General features: G+C 36.9%; 4 protein-coding genes across 4 annotated transcripts in view; 2 read left to right on the forward strand and 2 right to left on the reverse strand.

Moving 5' to 3' along the window:
- Positions 1–519: 519 nt before the first annotated feature.
- Positions 520–3,104, reverse strand: LOC141829130 (squamosa promoter-binding-like protein 16). The gene is made up of 5 exons (XM_074716543.1): positions 3,005–3,104; positions 2,831–2,885; positions 2,210–2,728; positions 1,372–1,502; positions 520–1,289 (listed from the first exon to the last, which is right to left on the reverse strand). The coding sequence occupies exons 3-5, from the start codon at positions 2,620–2,622 to the stop codon at positions 661–663; spliced, it is 1,173 nt and encodes a 390-aa protein (XP_074572644.1). The 5' UTR covers positions 2,623–2,728; positions 2,831–2,885; positions 3,005–3,104; the 3' UTR covers positions 520–660.
- A 4,823-nt stretch (positions 3,105–7,927) lies between these two features.
- LOC141834556 (transcription factor BHLH089) lies at positions 7,928–10,934 on the forward strand. Its single transcript, XM_074721874.1, has 6 exons — positions 7,928–8,317; positions 9,431–9,577; positions 9,859–9,924; positions 10,033–10,101; positions 10,196–10,267; positions 10,638–10,934. Exons 1-6 carry the CDS (start codon positions 8,111–8,113, stop codon positions 10,800–10,802), a joined length of 726 nt encoding a protein of 241 aa, XP_074577975.1. The 5' UTR covers positions 7,928–8,110; the 3' UTR covers positions 10,803–10,934.
- A 2,956-nt stretch (positions 10,935–13,890) lies between these two features.
- Positions 13,891–15,481, forward strand: LOC141834545 (AAA-ATPase ASD, mitochondrial-like). The gene has a single exon (XM_074721863.1). It carries the CDS (start codon positions 13,914–13,916, stop codon positions 15,375–15,377), a length of 1,464 nt encoding a protein of 487 aa, XP_074577964.1. The 5' UTR covers positions 13,891–13,913; the 3' UTR covers positions 15,378–15,481.
- Positions 15,482–16,765: 1,284 nt separating this feature from the next.
- Positions 16,766–20,942, reverse strand: part of LOC141825032 (subtilisin-like protease SBT4.3) — a 5,924-nt gene continuing 1,747 nt past the window's right edge. Inside the window, exons 2-11 of the mRNA XM_074712400.1 lie at positions 19,997–20,119; positions 19,812–19,903; positions 19,639–19,730; positions 19,334–19,571; positions 18,716–19,226; positions 18,502–18,587; positions 18,197–18,406; positions 17,714–17,825; positions 17,393–17,606; positions 16,766–17,304 (exon numbers count right to left, since the gene is read on the reverse strand). Of these exons, the coding sequence (XP_074568501.1) occupies positions 16,766–17,304; positions 17,393–17,606; positions 17,714–17,825; positions 18,197–18,406; positions 18,502–18,587; positions 18,716–19,226; positions 19,334–19,571; positions 19,639–19,730; positions 19,812–19,903; positions 19,997–20,119 (2,217 nt within the window). The remainder of the gene's footprint in view (positions 17,305–17,392; positions 17,607–17,713; positions 17,826–18,196; positions 18,407–18,501; positions 18,588–18,715; positions 19,227–19,333; positions 19,572–19,638; positions 19,731–19,811; positions 19,904–19,996; positions 20,120–20,942) is intronic.

Below are 20,942 nucleotides of genomic sequence, written 5' to 3' on the forward strand. Positions count from 1 at the left end.
ACTAATTTCAAAATAGTATATTTAAATCATTTATCAATTTACTATTAGAAATAAATTTACAATTGATTTAGAGTTCTAAATTTATTTATTTTTTAAATTTTGTTCAAATTTAATCTTATTAGTTTTATCCTTACTGAAATTTAATAACTTTATAATTATTTTCATGTAATTAATTTACAGGTCGAGCTCTATCTGTTTGCCTTGATAAAAAAATAATCCATTATTATTTAAATTTTTATATGATTTTTAAGAATTATATAACATATTTTAGTAATTAACTGAGTTTAAAAAAAACAATAATGCATTTTAAAAGGGAAGGCCATGCGAGTAAAGTCTGATTAATTGAGAATTTGAAAATCTTCGGGTTTTTTCTTTGCTTGCGAAAAAGAGAAGGTTTCTCTTCTTTCTTTTCGGCAGGCCATCTTGTTCTTCAGTTACACGATCGAGATTCCTCACATCGTCGTTTGAAGCAGGATTTGACAAGCCAAAGATCCAGCGAAAGAAGCATCGTCACTTGCATTTCATGGATAACACCTACTTTCATGTTAGAACAAGTACTGAGCAAGAACATCCATAAGGTGCTGGAACAACTTCACAGTTTTACCTTGCCAGAAAGCTGAGACGACATGGACCCTTCAAACAGTTTTTATTACAAATTCATCACTGCCAAGAAAAGGGAAGTGATTCCAAGACGCCATCAGGTGACTCCTCTTCTCCTATGTGAAACATGCCCTGGAATGGAAGACCATCAGCATCAGAAACTACCACTCCACCTGTTTGCTCATCTTTGACTCCCGAGCAAGAGGATGTCGTCGGAGGAACACCTCTCAATGCCTGAGAACCAGCGAATCGATCATGGCCGCTATATGGGAAACTCGACACGAGAGGCTGGCACATAGGAACCCTGTTGGCAGGTAGCATTTGCCCAACATGCATGCTTGAAGTTTGAGTTGGCGATGACAGAAGAGAGAGAGCACAATCGGAGTCGAGAGCTTGTGTTAACCCGCCGGAGAACATCTTGATCTTGCTGCTGCTTTCTGCTGAACAAACAATCTTGAGAAATGGCTGACGCACAGATGGTTCTGTTGCTGTCCTGTCAAGGGAAACTTTGCCTTCTTGCAAGAAAGCAAACTGCTTTCCTTCGGCGTAGTCACGAGAAAAGGATCCGGCGATACGTTGCCGACTGTTGTTAAAATGCACAGCATTTTCTTCAGTTTTAATAATTGCAGACCAGTTGGGGTTTGATGAATGAGTTTGGGACATGGGAGCGTACGTCGAGAACTTGGTGCCTGCAAGTAAATTGAATCCTTTATCGTAGATTAGCTCCTCGATCGGAGAAAAGGGGAAAAAACAGAGCATGCAAATCCGAACCTTGTGGAACTGGGAAGAAGCTGGTTGAATTGATTGATTCCGGTTGAGGCTTTCTTCTTCTTCTGTTGTGTCCATCGAGACGTTTCCTGCAGCTTCTCTTAACCTCATCAAACTCCGCCAGCAAGTGAAACCTGTTAACACGATCAATCACCAAGGGTGCCGAAGATTTGAAACATTGTTTGTAGAATGGATCCAAAAGGAACTAGTTTCACAACTGTTCTTCAGAGGATTTACAGTGACATTTCAAGCATGCTTGGTTTAGTGTTCAAATCTTTCTTCTCCCGTGACGACGCTGGGGAATCACTTAACAGAAGTATCATCTAAACTAAAATGGCAAATTTTCCTTACTGATGATCATGTCTCAGTCTCACCCCCATCCCATCTTTTGGACTCCATGACAAGAAAGCAACTAATCACATGCACTAAAGATAAGTGTTACGAGGTCAAAGTGTGTGCTTTGGGATTCTTGTGATGCAGCATGGTCATAATTGCATTGCTTTAACAAAAACTAATTTGCAGAAAAAAAAAAAGACTTGAAAGTACGCTAACGCCAATAGTTAGGATGTCCATGGATGTTGGATATTTCCTTTTTATGCCCACAAATCCTCAACAGCTATACTTCTGATGCACCAACAGCTCCCTTTGGAAGCATGGAACCCCAATCACAAGGTAAAATAAGTTGGTGATCTTAAAAACTCGAACTTAATCTCGACTGTGAGATGACACTGCTATATCTTACCCTCACAAGTATGCATTTATACTATGTTAATCAGTTAATTTTGATGGCTACAAGAACTCTGTACCATTCATCTTGCAGGTAGCAGCTCTGTTTCATTACCTGCTGCACTGCTGGCAAAACCGCTGCTCGACGCCACCCACCATGACGATCGGGGTCTTCGAGTGGGCCTCGCAGACCTTGTGGCGCCGGTGATACTCTCTGCAGTGGCTGAGATCGGATTTGCAGCTGTCGACCGAGCACGACACATTCTGCCCAGCGGTGCTCGGCGCACGGGCCCTCTTCAGCGGACTGGATGACGAAACAGCCACCATCATCGTTTTGCGTTGGCCTTTCCACTTCTCTGGTGGTTCAGGGTTACCTGATCCTCCAAGCTTCAGATCGACTGAACAGTTTACGCCATTGGCCTGACCTCCGTGAGCGCAAAGTGGTTCGACAATTCCACCAGGGTTGGACTCAGCGTTTTGCTCCAGTTCTGCCAAATCCCATGATGGAATCTTGTACTCCCATTCCATCAAAGCAGCCTTGTAATTCGTCCTAGGGTCCTCTTCCTATAACCTGATCCTCCTAATTCTTCCCAGCTATTGACTAAAGAAATGCAGTTCAAATCTTTGATTCAAGCTTCATCCGGTTACCACAAGAAAGAAAGGCAAGGTCAGAGCGATCAGCAAATAACTAAACTTATTTCACCGAAACCAAAGAAATAGATGAATTAAGACATACTGCATCAACAGCGTGGCACTGAGAAATCCCTCCACAAGCGACTAACGCAGTGAGGCTGCAACAAAATCAAGTAAGCAAGAAAAAAAGGTGATGAATTGGAAAGGAAAATACAAGCAAGCAAACAGAAAGAAGAAAATTAGGAAGTTAAAAGCAAGTCAGAAGATTGTCTGATACCAGAAACAAGGGACTTCTGATGTCTTCCCGGCTATCAAATTCTTGGCTCGGTTTCAATTATTGAGCTTTGAAAATGATGGAGGAGAGAGAGAGAGAGAGAGAGAGACCGCCAAGGATTTGGTTGACATATAGGAAAACGCCCGCATACATATAGGCCCAGAGAGGCTACGTTGGAATTATTGTAACGTGTGAAACTTATCCTATTGAAGCCCTTTTTTGATGGAACACAACAAGGTGGAGAAAGCAACTCCAGTAAGATCTTTTGTATGTTCTTCAATCTCTCAAAATTTTCACAACAATTTTTTTCTCTCTCATCTAAAACTACCAGTTACTGTAAACCCAGCAAACTATCGTCGCGACTCAATGGCAGTCAAAGCCTCCAACCCCTTTTCTTTTCCCCCTTTCTTTTTCTCTGTGGGAACTCGCTGTGAAATCTTGTGAGACGGAAAGTGACAGCTTGAATTTGGTGATGTTTTCAACTTTTCAAGCTCGAAGAAAAAAGTTGCGAGAGAGAAGGGCGGTGGGTGGGGTGGGGTGGGGTGGGGTGATGGTAATGGTAGGTATATAGCAAGTTGAGGACGATGCCCCAGCTTTGTAAACATCCCCTACTTTTCTTGAGTTTTTGCTGATGTTACAATTACATGGTGGAGAGCAATCCCACTTTTCTCGATTCTCTAAAACATGATTTATCTGCGCAATTATCGTTGTTGTTTGTATCCCTTGATGAATTTACTGATGATTTTTTGTGGTCCTTTCCAGAAAACAGAAGGAGAAAAGAAAACAAAAGAGTTCTACTTAGAACCCAACTGAAGGGAAAGAACTAGACAAGACTTTATGAAAGTAATATCAACACGAGAATGATGATGACGACTTGGAGGATTAATGATTTTATTTATCGATCACCAATCAAGATAATCATGACAAGTAGCAAAAACCAACTCCCAGAGGATTTGAAGCCAACGAACAAAGCGTACGTGATTATTTTAATTAAGCTGATCATGATTAAAAGAAGTTAGTGACACTTATTCCGAAAGCCCACAAATACAGATTTATTTTTATTATCAAATGGCGAAATGCCATTTATTCATGCCACACATGCACAAAATCTTGGCCCTTATACAATTCCCGAAATCTAGCAAAAGTCGACGTCTCTATGCGACCACCTTCCGAACCGTCAGATTAGACACACGCAGCCACGCGTAAGCATCGCGGAGAGCATTTAACTTGTCCATTGAGTATTGAAAAATGTCGCCATCTAATACACTGCTCACCGTCCATCACTTTTGTCTTGTTTAAGGAGTTCACTGTAGTGAGTCGATTCCACGAACTGTTCTAAAATTAATTTGCTTTCGGTGTTGGGATCTTTCATTTCACAGAAAATGTTATTTTTGTGTAACACTAATTTTTTGAAAATTTATTTTATTTTTAAAGAATAAGCTTCCTGTGTGTCTGATTTATACAATTTTCCCTTCGAACGGTCTCTTCTCGGCAAAGGTGGGGCTCAAGGACAGCGACAAAAGGATGAAAGAGGTTCGTCGTTAATGATGGAGGGGGGTGAAAGTGAAGTTATAGATGGTGATTGAGGTCGAAGGATGTCTTATGAACAACGATGAAGGGTGTAAAAAAAAAAGGGTAAAATAAACTATAGATAAATTATGAATTATCCATCTACAATCGAGTGAAGTGGATTTTTTAGGTTTGTCACAACGACAAGTCCAATCTTCGTTTTACTTTCTTTCTTCTGTTTTTTGTCGTCTTTTCCCCTTCCTTATCTTGATTTTGCACTCTCCACGCTTATTAAACAGAATATAAAAAGGAAACAAAGAATCTAAAAGGGTAAAGCTTTAAGAATCTGAAACCACAAAATTAATCTCAAAAACAACTTAAGATGCGAATTAATTTGATAGGATTGTTTTCGGAGCATGAATAAGACTATCTATCCATTGATTCTTGGCGAATAAACGATTCAGCTTTCTTTTCCAAAGTAAATATTGTTCTGATAGGCTTTTTCATTTCCAGTAAAATAGAAGCATACAAAGCCATGAACGGGCATCGAATATTCAGCAGTCAACTGGTCATAAAGGGTGGTTTTACTCAAATAATTAAGGAGATCTTTAGAAGAATCATTAAGGGAGCATATGGTCTAAAGATGCTGTAAGAAAGTTGAATTATATTCTCTAGTGTGCTTGCTTTTCCAATTGCATGATCTTCTACTTTGCTTACTAACGTACATATATACATGGTTCTTGTTGGAGAAAATCACCACTATTCTCTTTAGCAAAAGCTGATGCACCAACCCGTTCAGGAAATCAATTAAACAGGGTGTTTGAACTAGCTAGACAACGATCCTTGAATCTGGCTAGCTCCAGAAACACTTTGTGGATGTCGATGTTTTCTCTTCGATTTTTCCTAAAACACTTTGTGGGGGGTTCTAAAGCTGGGTGGTTTACTAGCTAGCTCCAGAAACTAACTCTGCTGTTCTACATACAGCAGTCAGTTCGAGTTAAAGAACGTCCTTATCTTCCCTTAATTCTAAATGAATTAAGAAATTCACATTGGACAATTGCAGTTTGCTTGCAGAGTCTAGCTAGTTGCCTAACCAAGGCACTCTTTGGAGCACTTATGGTATAGGGACTGTTTAAGCAATGATGAGTTTCTGTGATGAGACAAGCAGAAAAGACCGGTATTTTTGGGTGCATATGGCTGTGCTCCAAACAACAAGACATGGGTGGGGCACAGGACCATTAGACCCCAATCATGGAGGGGCACCCAAATCTTCACCTATCAAACCAAATCTAAGGACTTTAACTTTTTTTTCCCGTATTTTTTTGCCACAAAAAAATGATTGCCGAGCAAATATTGAAAAAAAAGTTAAGGAATTTAACCTCTGTGAGACAAACATGTGAAGAGGTTAGGGTGTTTTTAGTGGATCAAGGAAGCTACAAATGAGTTGGCAAAGAGGAGACGATCGGTTGGATGCTTGCACAGCTATGAACGATTAGACTTCCCTAAAGGTTCGAAAAATATATGATATTTCGCGTTAAGTTTAGGTTATAGCTTGAAGTGTAGCAGCCTTATTGTCTCACAAAATTGCCAAATATACTCGATCATATAAATCATAAAAGGACACCATTTAAAAATAAATAAATTAGGACCGATCATTTATTTAACTAACACACAGATTAGTTATACAAAGAGATGAAAATAAAAGTTCTGTTTAAATATTAATTTTGTCTCGTAGCTTTTCTTTTAACTAACACACACACACACGCAAACTTAGGACCGATCATTTATGATCTATATCAGATAGATATTTATCACTATCATGTGAGAGTGTCAGAGAAATAATTCTAAGGCTAAGAGACAAATTTTCTTTTAAACAAAAAAAAAACATGAAAAACAAATACGATATGAGATGGGCAGTGAGGAACAAACTAGTTAGCTTTTCAGGAAAAGTAAAAAAGTTGAGGCCTTCGTCCTTTGGCCACACCAACATTACATGAGATAATAAAAACAAAATTTAGTATAAAGTAAAATCCAAAAAACCTTTCAGCTAAAACACTGTGGTTTGGCTTCTCGTCGTCATGGCTTTTTCCCCTTGATGTGACCGTCTAACAGCCACTTGCGTACGCTACAGAACTTCAAGTCTGCTCCTGATAGTGCGATGGTAAAATTCTATGTTGAACTGTCCGATAATTTCTAAACTGAATAAGATTAAAGAATCAGAAAAACTGAATATATAAAATAATAATAATTAATTTCTAAGTCTTGAACCGGTAGGAGTTGGCGTTTTATCCAACACACTAGTTTTTTTTGTTTGTTTGTTTAATATATTGTATTCTGAACTGTCAACGTGCCTCAATTAATTATATTGCATTGCACAAATCCTTTCATTTGCTCACTAATTCAAAGTTTGATAATCTTACGTCAGACTTATTCTGATTTAAAATATAATTAACAGATAGTAAATTTAAAAGTGAGACGTTAGCATTTGAATATATAAATGAAAAGAATTGTTTAAGTATATTAGTAACAGAATTCTTATTGTTCAATTCCAAGCTAATCATAGAGTCTACATTTTGGTATTGAGAATTTATTATTAAGGTTAGATAGAGATATATATTATTTTAGTTAAAAATAATAATTCAATAAATAGAATATATTACTTTTTTCATTATTAATATGTTATAAATAATTTAAAATTATAGAATTGGTAATATACATATTATATTATTTATAGGTTTTTTATGAATTATGCTTAGCTTATGAACATCGATAAATTGAGCTCACTAGTGTCCATATTTATTTATTTATTTAAATATAAAATAAATATATATCTGATCCTAAAGGATGCAAAATTGATAACGTTACCCAATCTTGGATCATCAACTCACACACACTCTTGCGGGCCGGCCTTCTATTTGAGGCCCAATTCGCGGCCCTCCTTCAATTCATGCAAATGTGATCCAATCCAAACCAAAATTTGTTGTTTAAACAATTTCTATTGATTTTTAATACTTTTGAACTGTAAAGTTCGAAGAGAATTTTAAAAGTAAAAAGGAAAATCATAACTTCTTCTATCGATTTTTAAGAGTAAGACTAAAAAACGCATGGGTAGATCCGCGTCTCGTGTTTTGGAAGAGAGAGCTCATCTTCATCTCACACGACTATGTAGAACATCCTGTAGTTTAGGAAACAGGGTCCACCAATAGAAGCGTAGATTAGTTATCTCGGTCACAAACACACGTGCAGGAAATTTCAAATTTATGACCAAGATTGTGTTTCGGTATTCTGTTTTGTGATTGATGTGAGACATGCGATCCAATGCAGAGTTCCCTGCTCGGCCCCTCCAATTATTTAAAGTGGTATATCTGCCACCTGTCGCTTTAAATTCCAAGCTCCCAAATCCATCCATTCCTCCATTAAACAATTCGTCCTCGCCGAGATCCACTGGCACACTGGCCCCAGGCCCCCCTCGCTCTCCGCCACCCGCCGCCAGCCGCCCGCCGCGGATCTGATCGCCTGCCGTTGGATTCGACTCCGCCGTCACGTCACCGATGTGAGGTCCAGTTCGGCTGGGCCTCGTCTTCTTATCGGTTGCCGCAGATGCCAGAAATTTGGGGGTTCCCGGTGCCGGGAGCGTCTTCTCAGCCGGCAATGGGGCCCGGTGCCCGAAGCATGGGAAGGCACGCTTCCGTGGAGGGTTCCACGGTAACCGAACACAGACAAGGAAGTAAGGCGCGCCGCCGACGGAGGGACTCTTCCGACGATGAGTCGTCGAGGCTCGTGGCCGCCAATAGCGGCAACGGTCCAGTAGGTTCCCCGTTACCTAATTGATGTTGTTGTTTTTCAGCGTATTTTTCACTGGTTCATGCGTAGCTAAATGAGGTTGTGATATGCGCGTCATGTGTTTGGATTATTGAGCAACACTTGATCAAGTTATTTCTTTTGAAAATCTATACTTTTCTGATGTGCTGATGCTGTGTGTGTTTGGTTTATTATTAATTGCTATCATTTGTATGTCGTCGAGGTGGACACGCCATACTTGGTTCTTGTTAGCGATTATGCCAGTGATTAAATTGACATCGAGATTGAATTACTTCATTATCTTTCCGGTGTTTCTCTTAGTGTATTTACGTGATCCGCCTGCTACTATTAAACTGTTCGATACAACGGTAAAAATTACCTTTAGGATATCCACTTTCGCTGTGCGGCGCCATAGGCCATAGGTGGCATGCATTACATGAACATAACTACAAGGTGTTCCTGAGACCTGGGAATTGTTGTAGATAAATTTAGTAGGTATACTAGTTAGTTGAACATGAAGCGAAGACACAACTTAGCTGACAGCTATTACATGGACTGAAAGAGGCAGAACATGTATATAACCTTTTCTAGGAAATTTACTCTGTATTTATTACCAGCATTGATGGACATTTTTTGATTCTGTCATGCCATATCTTCTGTTTGTTTCAGAAAAATGTCATTCTAGCGATTCTGTTGAAATAGTTCGCGGAGCTAACTTTCAAGTCTTAATTTCTGAATATTTTTGTTCGTCTGTCAGTGTAAATTCATGGTGAGAGAAATGAGAATTCCTTTGTTCTTACGCCTGACTTTTTGTTTTTTTTTTAAGTTGCATTCTCAACTTCCTCTGAGTTTACAAGATCCAGATTTACTTTGCATGAAAAATACTAGTATTGCAAATGCCTTGCTTTACATATTGAAATTATTCGGTGTTTTAATTGCAGTTTATCTTTATTGTATGATTAAAAGTATTCCATGATAGATAGTTGATAGACAATCTGTCTCAACAGATATATTATCTTGTTCATATTTTTTGTTGATTAATTAACTACAAATGGTATGTAGAATGGTTCTGAGGTAAAATTCATCAAGACTGTTGAATCTAATAATGAAAATATCTAGGCAAAACCTGAGACCGAAGCAAGAACTGGAATTGATAGCAAGTCAGATGGTCAAAATTTGCAGCCGCTGGAGCCACCAAAGCAAGATTATATCCATGTTAGAGCAAGAAGGGGTCAAGCAACAGATAGTCACAGCCTTGCAGAAAGGGTAAGCATGATTCTGGTCAGAAAAATCATAAATTTTTTTTGTTCCTAATCACAATCTCTTCTTTTGGACATTTTTTGCATGTGCAACATATCTCCTACTAGATTAGACAGGCAACGTTTGCATAGAGTCATGCTTAGGGGCACACATGGTGTGATTATAGATATAAGCTTTCTCTTTAATGTTTTGAATTGATGTACTTCATAGTCCTTGTTTCTGTACTAGAACTTCTGTTTGTTACTACTCTATTTGAATCACTATGGTGCTGGATATGTTATTTTTAGGCTAGGAGAGAAAAGATCAGTGAGAGAATGAAGATTCTCCAAGATATCGTTCCTGGATGTAACAAGGTGCGAAGTTTTTTCATGTCTACTGATGTCTTTTCTTGATATTTGTTACGTACATAAACAATTATGATATTCATGTTTCCTATTCTGAACCATATCATCACCCATCAGGTAATTGGTAAGGCATCAGTTCTGGATGAGATAATAAATTATATCCAGGCCTTACAGCATCAGCTTGAGGTATGCAATGCCCAGCCTGTGACATTACTTTTCCTATACGTTGTCTACTAAATTTGAAACTTTGAAGCTAATAGTTTTCTATGTTTTATTTTAGTTTCTATCAATGAAGCTAGAGGCTGTCAATTCCCTGATGAACAACAGCATTGAATTATTCCCTCCCAAAGACGTAAGTTGAGTTAGAACTAGTTATCTCTTACAGCTCCTTAGATAGTGAGGCTTAACCTGACTCCAGGCCTTTCCCATTGAAAGTCCACTTAAAAAATCAGTTGGCTCTAAAATCCTTTCTTTTTATCTTCTTTGTTCATTTACTTGCTTTGCAGTTAGGTTTCTGGTTAAGGTTGGTTCTTTGTTATACAAATTGATATATTCCATAGACTCTTTGCACTTACAGACTCTATATTAATGTCATGCAAAACAGAATCACTGCATCTGTGATGTTTACTTCCGTGACTGCTTTGAATTGTATCATATTTCCACAGACCAACATTTTAAAAAAACAATAATAATCATCTCTCTTATTCCACTTTATTGGTCAGGCTTATGATACTACCACAAGTAACGCATTCAGTTCACGAGCAACAACGGAGTATGAACAGTGTTCGGGGTCACACTGGCTCCAAATGCAACTTGGAGGCGCCTTTGAAAGAGTCGACGTGATTGCAACTGACACATCTGCCATGAATAATAACAAGAGCATGTAGGATAGACTTAGGTATCTTCTCTTTCCAGGCTTTTGTTAGTATTTACCTGATTCAATTTTCCGTATAATTGCAGCATCCATAATTTGACGACTGAGAATTAATTAAAGTATATATATAGCCCAATTTTCAACTTTTTCTATGGGTTTTAGCCCAGTGGCTCAATATGGGTGTTAAATATTTGGAAATAGTAATAATAATCTATATATTGTAATCATATTGTATGGGATAATAAAATATAAAAGGAACGAATCACCCCTGTTCCTTTTGTATCTGCTCTGGTTCCACCTCAAACTTCTCCATGAGCTCCGTAATTTTCTGTAGTGTCATGTTTATAAGGATACAGGTTGGAACCTTACAACCTGAACTTTGCTAATTAAAGATATTTGTAAAATATTGGATTCATCACTGATAGCATTTAGTTAAATCTTTGATCGGTATAATTGGAAAGTGTAATCCTCAGAGTCGTGGGAAGAACTAGAAGTTGATAGAGAGCTTAGCCGTCAAAAGGATCATAGGTTGACAGAGAGCTCTTTGGAAATTTCAAGGACTAAGTTGAGAGGTTGAGAGAGAGTAACAATCAGTCAAATCTTTGACTAGTTTTCTGTCATACTTGAGAAAGATCAATAATTGGAAAGTGTAATCCTCAGAGTCGTCGGAGGACTAGAAGTTGATAGAGACCTTAGCCGTCAAAACGATCATAGGTTGACAGAGAGCCCTTTGGAAATTGGAAGGACTAAATTGAGATCTTGAAAGAGAGTAACAGTGTGTCAAATCTTTGACTAGTATTCAGTCGTAAGAGATCAATAATTGGAAAGTTTAATCCTAGTTGCAGGAACACCCCAAAAAATAGGACTAGAGATATTTTTTAAAAATAAAATTAAAATTTATTTTAATTTAGATAAATTAGAGATAGATTTATTATTGAATTATTAATCTATTTTATTTTAATAAAATAAAATATTTATAAAAAATTTTTGAAATAAAATTATAAATAATTTTATATAAATAAAATAAATATAGATTATAAATAGAATTTATAAGAGTATACATTTTGTTAAAAAATTTATTTAAAATTTAATAAAAAATTGAGATGAAAAAATCATTTTTGAATTTATAGAAATTAGAGATATTTTTAAATGAAAATAAAATATATTTCAGATTTATATAAATCAGAAATAATTTGCGACAAAATTAATAGTTTGTTTCTAAAATATAATATTTGAATAAAAATTAAGATAGAATTTAAAATGAATTTGAGATGAAATTATAAATAAAAATAAATACGGATTATAAATATAATTTGAAATGGCATAATTTCTATCAAAAATTTTATTTAAAATTTAATGAAAAATTGAGATGAAAAAAAATTATATTTTAAATTTATATAAATTAAAAATAAATTTTTTAGACGGAAATAAAATTTATATTAGATTTATATCAATCAGACATAGATTTACTTAGAATTAATAGTTTGTTTATAAAATATAATATTTAAAACAAAAATAAAATAGAATTTGAAATGAATTCAAAAGAAAATTGTAAATAAATTTTTATAAATAAAAATAAATACTAATCACAAACAAATCAAAATATTTATTTAAAATTTAATAAAATAATTAAGATGGAAAAAAAATTATTTTAAATTTATATAAATTAGAGATAAACCTCTCCCGACAATATTCTATTGACGAGTGACCATCAAGGTGAGCATTGACGGATAATTAAATAAAATAGTAAATCATCTTCTTAATCAAATTTATTAAAATTAAATTAACTGTTTTTATCAAATTAATTTTTATTATTAAAATTGAATAAATTAAATCGATAAAAAAATTAATTAATTCGATGGATAATTAAATTAAAAACTTTTAAAATATTAAAATATTTTAATAATAAATAATAATGATTTTTTGTTATTTAATAAAAAAATCAATTTAATAGGCTTAACTGATTTTTTAAAATCAAAATTAAATTGATTTAATCAAAATAATTATAATATTGTAAAAAATTAAACTCCTGAATAAATCGAATTTAAATTTTTGGTCGATTATTTTATAATCAAAATTGTACCTTCTATTGAGTACTGCTATTTTAAAAATACTGATGATCAAATAAATCATAGTTAGAGTTAATTAACATATAATTTATATCTCGTCTGCGTCCACTTACTTGAACTCCCAAATATGTCGACCAAAGCTACGAACGACTGGTCCCGCATAGCGTTTAAAAATCATGTCATCTCCTAATTAGAGGGACCCCTTCATCAGCTCAAACTTATTTTATTAAAATAATTATTTTATAAAATAAACATCTGAATATATCAATCTGAACTTTCGAATTAATTTAGTTTGGTCAATTATTTCGATTGAATCAAATTTTTACTGATCTATTGCTGACGATGCTGCTACAATATTGCTATTTTAAAATTATTGATAATCAAATAAATTATAGTTAGAGTTAAATAATATACAATTTATATCTCGTCACGTCCCAATTACTTGACCTCCAAGGATGCAAATATGTTGACCGAGGCTACGAACGTCATTCCATTGACATCATCTTTCCCGACTTAAATAGCCTGTCTGGCCCCGCACGGCATTTAAAAATCATATAAATGTACATCATTTTTAAAAAATCACTGTTAGAAATTTCGTCATTTTAGCCCCTTCCACACGGAAACTTTTCTTTTTTGTTTTTTTTTTTCTTTTGGTACAGCATAAAATTATATTATGCAGTAGAATTGTGATATCAAATGTGTGATCACGAAAAATAATAAATAAAATATTAAACAAACAATTATAGATTGTACAACTGCACGCCGACCACCGTGGAAAACGTCCAACGACTGACGTGTCCGCGGCTGATTCCTTTTTCCTAACACACCACAGAAGTCATACTCAATGATCGTCTAATTGCTTTTTCTTCTTTACATTATTGAACTGAGACGAAACAGACCAGTTTAAAATAAAAATAAAAAAAAGGGAGACGGGACCATTTTGAAACTTGACCAATGAAATTAAAGGAGAGTTAATTTTTATTGCGATCTTCTCTCTGGCAATAAATATAGAGATGGTGAAGAGGGTTCAATAGTATCGATTCAAGGAGTCAAGGATGACTCCGAGCGGTATCGGCGAGAAGTGGGCGGCAGCGTTGTGGTCGCTGGCGGCCAGCGCTATGTTCCTTTGGCCCGTCGTTTACCGATACTTCCCCGGCATCCAGTTCTTCGAGTACTCTCTCAGAAAATACTCCCGCCGCCTTGTCGCCCTTGTCTACCCCTACATCCATATCACCTTCCCTGAGTTCTCCGGCGAGCGCATGAAGCGGAGCGACGCCTACGCCGCCATAGAGTCTTACCTCGCCGCCTCCTGCACTCAGTCTGCCACCAAGCTCAAGGCCGAAATCGGGAAGGACTCCTCCTCCCTTACCCTCAGCATGGAGGAGCACGAGGAGGTCACCGACGACTTCCGCGGCGCTCGGATCTGGTGGACCTCTGTCTCCCGCTCACCTCCTCAGAACTCCGTTTCCTTCTATCCGCAGCCGGACTCCCGGCGCTACTTCCGACTCATCTTCCACCGCCGTAACCGCGACCTCGTCGTGGGATCCTACCTCGACCACGTCCTCGCCGCGGGGCGCGAGGCAGCCTTCCGCAACCGCCGCCGCAAGCTCTACACCAACAACCCCAGCCAGAATTGGTACGGTTACAAGAAGTCTGTCTGGAGCCACGTCACGTTCACCCATCCCTCGACGTTCGCGACCCTGGCGATGGACCCCGAGAAGAAGAAGGAGATCGTGGCTGACCTGGATGCGTTCCGCAGCGGGAAGGACTTCTACGCCAAGATCGGAAAGCCATGGAAACGAGGCTACCTCCTCTACGGCCCGCCGGGAACCGGAAAGTCCGCCATGATCGCCGCCATCGCCAACTACCTCGATTACGACATCTACGACCTCGAGCTCACCTCCGTCAAGGACAACACCGAGCTCCGGAAGCTATTTATCGAGACAACGGGCAAGTCCATCATCGTGATTGAAGACATCGACTGCTCGCTCGACTTAACTGGCGAGAGGAAAAAGAAAAAGGACGACAAGGAGGACGACGACGAGGAGGGTAGCAGTGACAGAAAGCCTCCAGTGAAACCGCCTGGAGATGATAAGAAACAGAGCAAGGTGACCCTCTCGGGGCTTCTTAACTTCATCGACGGATTATGGTCGGCGTGCGGCGGGGAGCGGCTCATCATATTCACGACCAACCACGTGGAGAAGCTAGATCCGGCGCTGATACGGCGAGGGAGGATGGACAAGCACATCGAGATGTCGTATTGCAGCTTCGAGGCATTTAAGGTGTTGGCGGCCAACTACCTCGGGATTGTCGACGACGACCACCGGCTGTTGGAGGACGTGAAGGTGCTGATAGATGAGGTGAAGATGACGCCGGCCGACGTGGCGGAGAATTTGATGCCCAAGTCGGGGGATGATTCGGAATCGTGCCTCCGGAGGTTGATCCAAGCGCTAGAGGAGGCGGCCCAGGAAAAGGCAACAGCGAAGGTGGAAGACGGCGGAGAGGTGTTAAGTAATTAATACCTAATTAAGATGTCGTCACATCGTTCCAACTTATTTTGGCATAGTGGCAGTAATAAGATCCAATAAAGAAATCGTTGATCTTAGTGGAATTGGGAATTTGTTTATTTTGACTTGTCTTATTTAAATTTATAGTGCTCAATTTTTAGGGATAAAATTTTCGATGAGTTTTATTTATTTTGAGATATAACCTATATTATTAATTATATATATAAGATGTATATCTCTAATTTTTTTACTATACAGATTTCATCCAATTAAATCTTTAGAGGTAGACGACTTTTCTCGATTATCTTAATTAATTAATTTTATTTTATTTTTTATTATATAGAGCTTGTTCTACCTTTTTGCCCATGTTACATATGCAAATCATTGTTTATTTTAATTATCATTGACTATAATAATTTAGAACAACACATTAAGTTCTATGTATATTAGCTGCACTGATCTTTAAAGTGATTATTAATTGAATTAGTATTATTTTATATATTTTCAAGTTCAATATATATATTTCTATTAATCAATTAAATTTATCCTTATGGTATTAGGATCTACAGCGGTCATCTGCATGTAACTCTCATTCTCAATTGCTACTATTATTAAATTTTTGAATATTAAGTTTTTATATTGTAGAAACCTTTTTATTATGTGAGCTAATTAAAATTATTATATTCCCTTATTGAAAATCCTTTAACATGAGGAAAATCCTTTAAACTATATATAATTGAAAATGCCAATATCAGAATATTATTGTGAAGCTGTAAATTTTAAAAAGTTTAATTTCCCATATTTGTAGATGAAATAATCTTATAGATTGGGACAAATTTCGCATTATTTATGTATTAAGATGATACGAAATATAATTTAATTTGTGACTAAAACATTTATTTTAATCTTACTATGGAAAGAACTTCCAGTGCAGTCAACTGAAATAACATTTACTTTATAACAAAATTCTTGATTATGGTATTACTGTTATTTTAGAAATATAATTAGAATCTAAACTTTAGAAATAGAATTTAATTTACGACTAAAACATTTATTTTAATCTTCCAACTACGGAAAGAACTTCTACTTAACTGAAATAACATTTACTTTATAACAATTAATTTTACAAACTAAACTAATTGAAATTTTATTGGTTATATATTTTATTGTTTGAAAAATAAAAAAATTATTGTAACAAAATGTGTCCTAAATATTTTACTAAAGGCTTATTTGAAGTTCGATCTTACACGATAATTTCATATTGATAATGAATGGTCATTTCAAAATACCCGTATAGTTTACATTGATGAAACAGAATTGTAATATAATATTTTCTTATTTACATGATAAAATAAAATTGTATATATATATATATATAGTATATATATTGTCGATCAAGATCAGAAATCCGTATAATCCGTGTAGACAACGATCACACTCCTCACTTGATGCTTCCCGTCCGACCAAATGACCGTCGCCGGCGCCGTCGAGTTCCCTGGCAATGGCCCGCCTGAAACCGACACGGTGAACTGCCTCTTCTCCTTCAACTCCGAAAACTTCAACTTACTCGGATTCACCACCACATTAAGTCCGTGATCAGCCCAGACCTCCGCCTTGTACCTGCAGCGTCGGGCGCCACCGACGTTGGTCACTGTTCTCAAGAACTTCGCGGTGAAGGCTTTTCCGGACTGAACATGTAAGGCCATGGAAGGGTAATTGAGATCCCTCGCGGTTCCATTGCTGCTGGCAGAGCAGGAACTGGCGTCGCCGGTGACGATCCTAATCATGGTTTCGTTGTAGCCCGAGTTGCAGAGCATTTGCACGTAGTCACTGGCACCAGCGTCGTAGACGAGACCCGGGTCGACGGCCTTCACAGGGTTCAGTTGGCCGGCTCCATACGATAATTGGTCTTGGCCGGCCGAAGGATACATCGGTTTGGCTGTATAAAACATAGACAAATTAAAGATGATAAATTTCACTTTAAAAAACAGGGGTATATATATACTTATATTGATTATGCAGGAGACCTGTCGTCATGAGCGCAGACATGATGGCCGCCGGCGACCAATTTGGGTGGAAGGACTTGACGTAGGCGGCGGCGCCGGTTACGTGCGGACAAGCCATGGAAGTGCCCGAGATTATGTTGTACTTTACGACCCTTGTGTCGTTGATGATGCCTGACACTGGTGCAACTGGTGACCAGGCGGCCAAAATGTCAATTCCTGGAGCACTTATATCAGGCTGCAAACATAAACATTTCCAAGTTGCGATACAATTAAATCCTTTAAAAATTAATATAAAGATAATCGAACTGAATTTATGAACTAATTAATTAATTAATTAATAACCTTCAAGATGTCAGGAGTAATCATGTTGGGACCTCTCGATGAGAACGAACCAACCAGGGGAGCCTCGGAGTCAAAAACTTCTTCACTTTTGTGGATGTTAGCCACAGGATTTCTAGCCAAGATCATATTCATGGATTAATACTACTACGTACCTATATATGATTTCTATTTACAAAATATTATAAACGTACGGTAGCAATTAAAATAGTTAAAGAATAGCATAAAAATGTTGAACCTAGCTATCTAGACTCTCTAAACGTTGTGTTCTGATCTCTTAATTATTTCTCCACCATTATATAGCTAGATTCACTACTAGATGAACAACTATACGACATGCCTGCCTCGATGAACTATAGAAATTCTTGTCATATCTAGCAAGCAATTAAAGAAGTTAAGTGGGACATTAATTGCTTAACAAAGATGAAATTAAAATACTAATTATTTCTTCGATTATATATATATATATATATAAACTGCACTCACTTTGTGTTGTTTATGTAGCTCAAAAGTTTGAGCCCATCCAAGGAACTGACTGTAATGAATGGAATTGGGTATACGAAGGAAACGTCAAGTGAAGAGTCATCTATAAATACCAATCCTTTAATGCCTGTACTAAAAATTTCGTCAGAGAAGTAGTTGCAGAGAACAATCTTCCCTTTCAGCACGTTTTTATCTGGCAAAGTAGTGCAATCCCTGAAACAGCAATAGACAATTAAGTTTGGTAATTGAATATATCATTTCGCATCTATGAAGAGAATATATATATATAGCATTATATATCTTCATACCCTGGTGAAGTAGTTGCATTTCCCTGCAAGTAGATCAAGGGGTACCCAAGCCTAGTTTTTGTCGCAAACGTGTTGACAGAAGCTCCCTGCATGCATTTTTTTCCCCAAAAATTAATAATAATTCCTTATTTTCATGCGTTTGAAAACTACCAACACAAGTTTTTGCATATGGTCGAAATTGCACTATCATTAAATTGACGAATTTATTACTCACCAAAGTGGACACATGATCTCCGGTGACCATCTTGTCAATGATGTGCCTATCGATGCTGCTCGCCGCCGCCACCAACATCCACGGTGCCACGTTGGCGACCGTGCCATGGTATGGTCCGTCGTTCCCCGCGGAGGCCGACGTCAAAATCCCGTTCGCCATGGCGTGGAAGGAGCCGATAGCTATCGAGTCCTGGAAGTAATCCGTGGGGAAGGAATGACCGATTGACAGGGAGATGACGTCGACGCCGTCAGAGATCGCGTCGTCAAACGCCGCCAAGATGTCTTGATCGGTGCACCCGAACGACCAGCACACCTTGTACACCGCGAGCCTCGCTGACGGCACGGCCCCCCGGGCGGTGCCCCTGGCGAGGCCGTAGAGGCTGGCGTGGGAGACGCTACGGCCGGCGGCAGTGGAAGCTGTGTGCGTCCCGTGACCTTCAAAGTCGCGTGGCGATGGCTCGTTCAACGTGTAATCGCCAAAGCTATTGTAGTAGCGTGCCCCGATTATTTTGCTTAATAATTCAATCAATCATAAATTTATATTAGTCACAACATTAATTAAATCGAGTCAAACAAATATATAAAATTGCAAATTAATGATCGGATTTTCTGAGCATACTTGTTACATGTCATATTTACGCAAGTACCCTTCCATTTACTCGGCGGAGATCTCAATCCCTGATCGCTGAAGGACTTGGATTCTGGCCAGATTCCAGTATCGATCATTCCGACGATGACATCACTTTCTAATGTGGGATTCTTGTTAACTCTCTGCCGGAAGTTGAGGAAATCCCATGATCTCGTCGTGCGAAGCTTCAGGGTTTTACTAGGAAATACTGAAACTATTCCCTCCATTTCTGCAATATAATTTGTGTTGAATTGTAATTAATTAATTTATAACATATTCTACAATGGAAACTATACCGCTCAATTTTTCGGCCTCGTCAATCGAAAGTTTGGCAGCAAATCCACTGAAACTCCTCTGGTAGCTATACACTAAAGACTCACTAGGCGAACTGCATGCATTATCAATTGTTTTAGTCTCAAAATTTGACAAAATATAATTTTTCACAAAATAATATATATCAATTTATTACCAGTTCACAAGAATTTCTTTAAGCAAATTAAGATGGAGTTCATAGGTTGAGTACTGGGATGAGTGTTGAGCTCCCATGTACACAATGTATACCTGAATATGTCATTCATGTATGGTAATATTAATTGTAATACAGATTAAATTAGAATAGTTTTCAAAATGCAAATTTACAAACGTCGGAATTACCTTTCTTTCTTCATTGGAAGATGCTGACGAAAAGAAAAGAATAAAGGATACGAAAAATGCAAGAGAAATAGATGCGATAGTAGTAGAGAAGCCATTACTCTTCGTATGAGTTTCTATAAATTTCTACAAATATACATGGAATTTTATAATGGATGCCAACTAATGTAGAGTTTAGGATCAATGGACAACATGTATTACACCGTCAGTTGTTGCGGTGTCACTGCTAGAATAGAAATGATTATTGATAAAATTTTAGTGGCTAAAATAAATTTTACAGGTACATAATTTACTAAACAAATATAATTTCAACCAGTGAAATATTTAAAAATATCGATAAAATGTAATTTTAATTGATAATTAAAATTATTCATAGTCAAAATAAATTTTGACTGATATTTTTAATTTTTTATCCTCAAAATGAATTTTGCAGATATAAATTAAATTTGACTAGTAATTTTAGTAGATATAAATTAATTATCAGTCAAAATTTAACTAGTAATTATATTAAATTTGATTGATAATTATATTAAACTTTGGCTAATAAAATATTTTAGATTTGATTGATAATTATATCAAAAGTACAACTATGCCCATTTATTATAAATCTAAAAGCGTTTAGGATTGTTAAGCATTTTTAACCAAAATTTTTTAATGACTCTATAAGACTCAAAAGATAAACAAACTCTTCTTCAACAAACATTAATAGCGCAATTATGTCCATTTAATATGAATTTACATGCACCATTAATTTGGCTAGTAAATTAAAATATCTAAAAATGTTTTTTTTTAAATTTCATTAACGTATATTAATTTTCACTTAGTGTACCATAATTCATGTGAAAAATTATTTTTCCCAATTATTTCACTCTTAATCTACCAAGTATTGTGTAGAATTGGGCAGAGAAACATATTTAGCCGTTATTTCGTTGTATGGACTCTAATAAAA

Source organism: Curcuma longa, chromosome 1, assembly GCF_044706935.1.
Source record: "Curcuma longa cultivar G26 ecotype Majalengka, Jawa Barat chromosome 1, ITB_CL_G26_1.1, whole genome shotgun sequence".
Lineage (NCBI taxonomy): Eukaryota > Viridiplantae > Streptophyta > Magnoliopsida > Zingiberales > Zingiberaceae > Curcuma > Curcuma longa.

Bases quoted from the DNA above. Each gene is read 5' to 3' on its own strand.
- LOC141829130 (XM_074716543.1), bottom strand. From the start codon at position 2,622: ATGGAATGGGAGTACAAGATTCCATCATGGGATTTGGCAGAACTGGAG. The intron at 1,503-2,209 runs GTAATGAAACAG...TCGTGTTAACAG, and splicing joins TTTTGCCAGCAGTGCAGCAG to GTTTCACTTGCTGGCGGAGT. The intron at 1,290-1,371 runs GTTCGGATTTGC...ATTTACTTGCAG, and splicing joins CTTCTTCCCAGTTCCACAAG to GCACCAAGTTCTCGACGTAC.
- LOC141834556 (XM_074721874.1), top strand. From the start codon at position 8,111: ATGCCAGAAATTTGGGGGTTCCCGGTGCCGGGAGCGTCTTCTCAGCCG. The intron at 9,578-9,858 runs GTAAGCATGATT...TGTTATTTTTAG, and splicing joins GTCACAGCCTTGCAGAAAGG to GCTAGGAGAGAAAAGATCAG. The intron at 10,102-10,195 runs GTATGCAATGCC...GTTTTATTTTAG, and splicing joins CCTTACAGCATCAGCTTGAG to TTTCTATCAATGAAGCTAGA.
- LOC141834545 (XM_074721863.1), top strand. From the start codon at position 13,914: ATGACTCCGAGCGGTATCGGCGAGAAGTGGGCGGCAGCGTTGTGGTCG.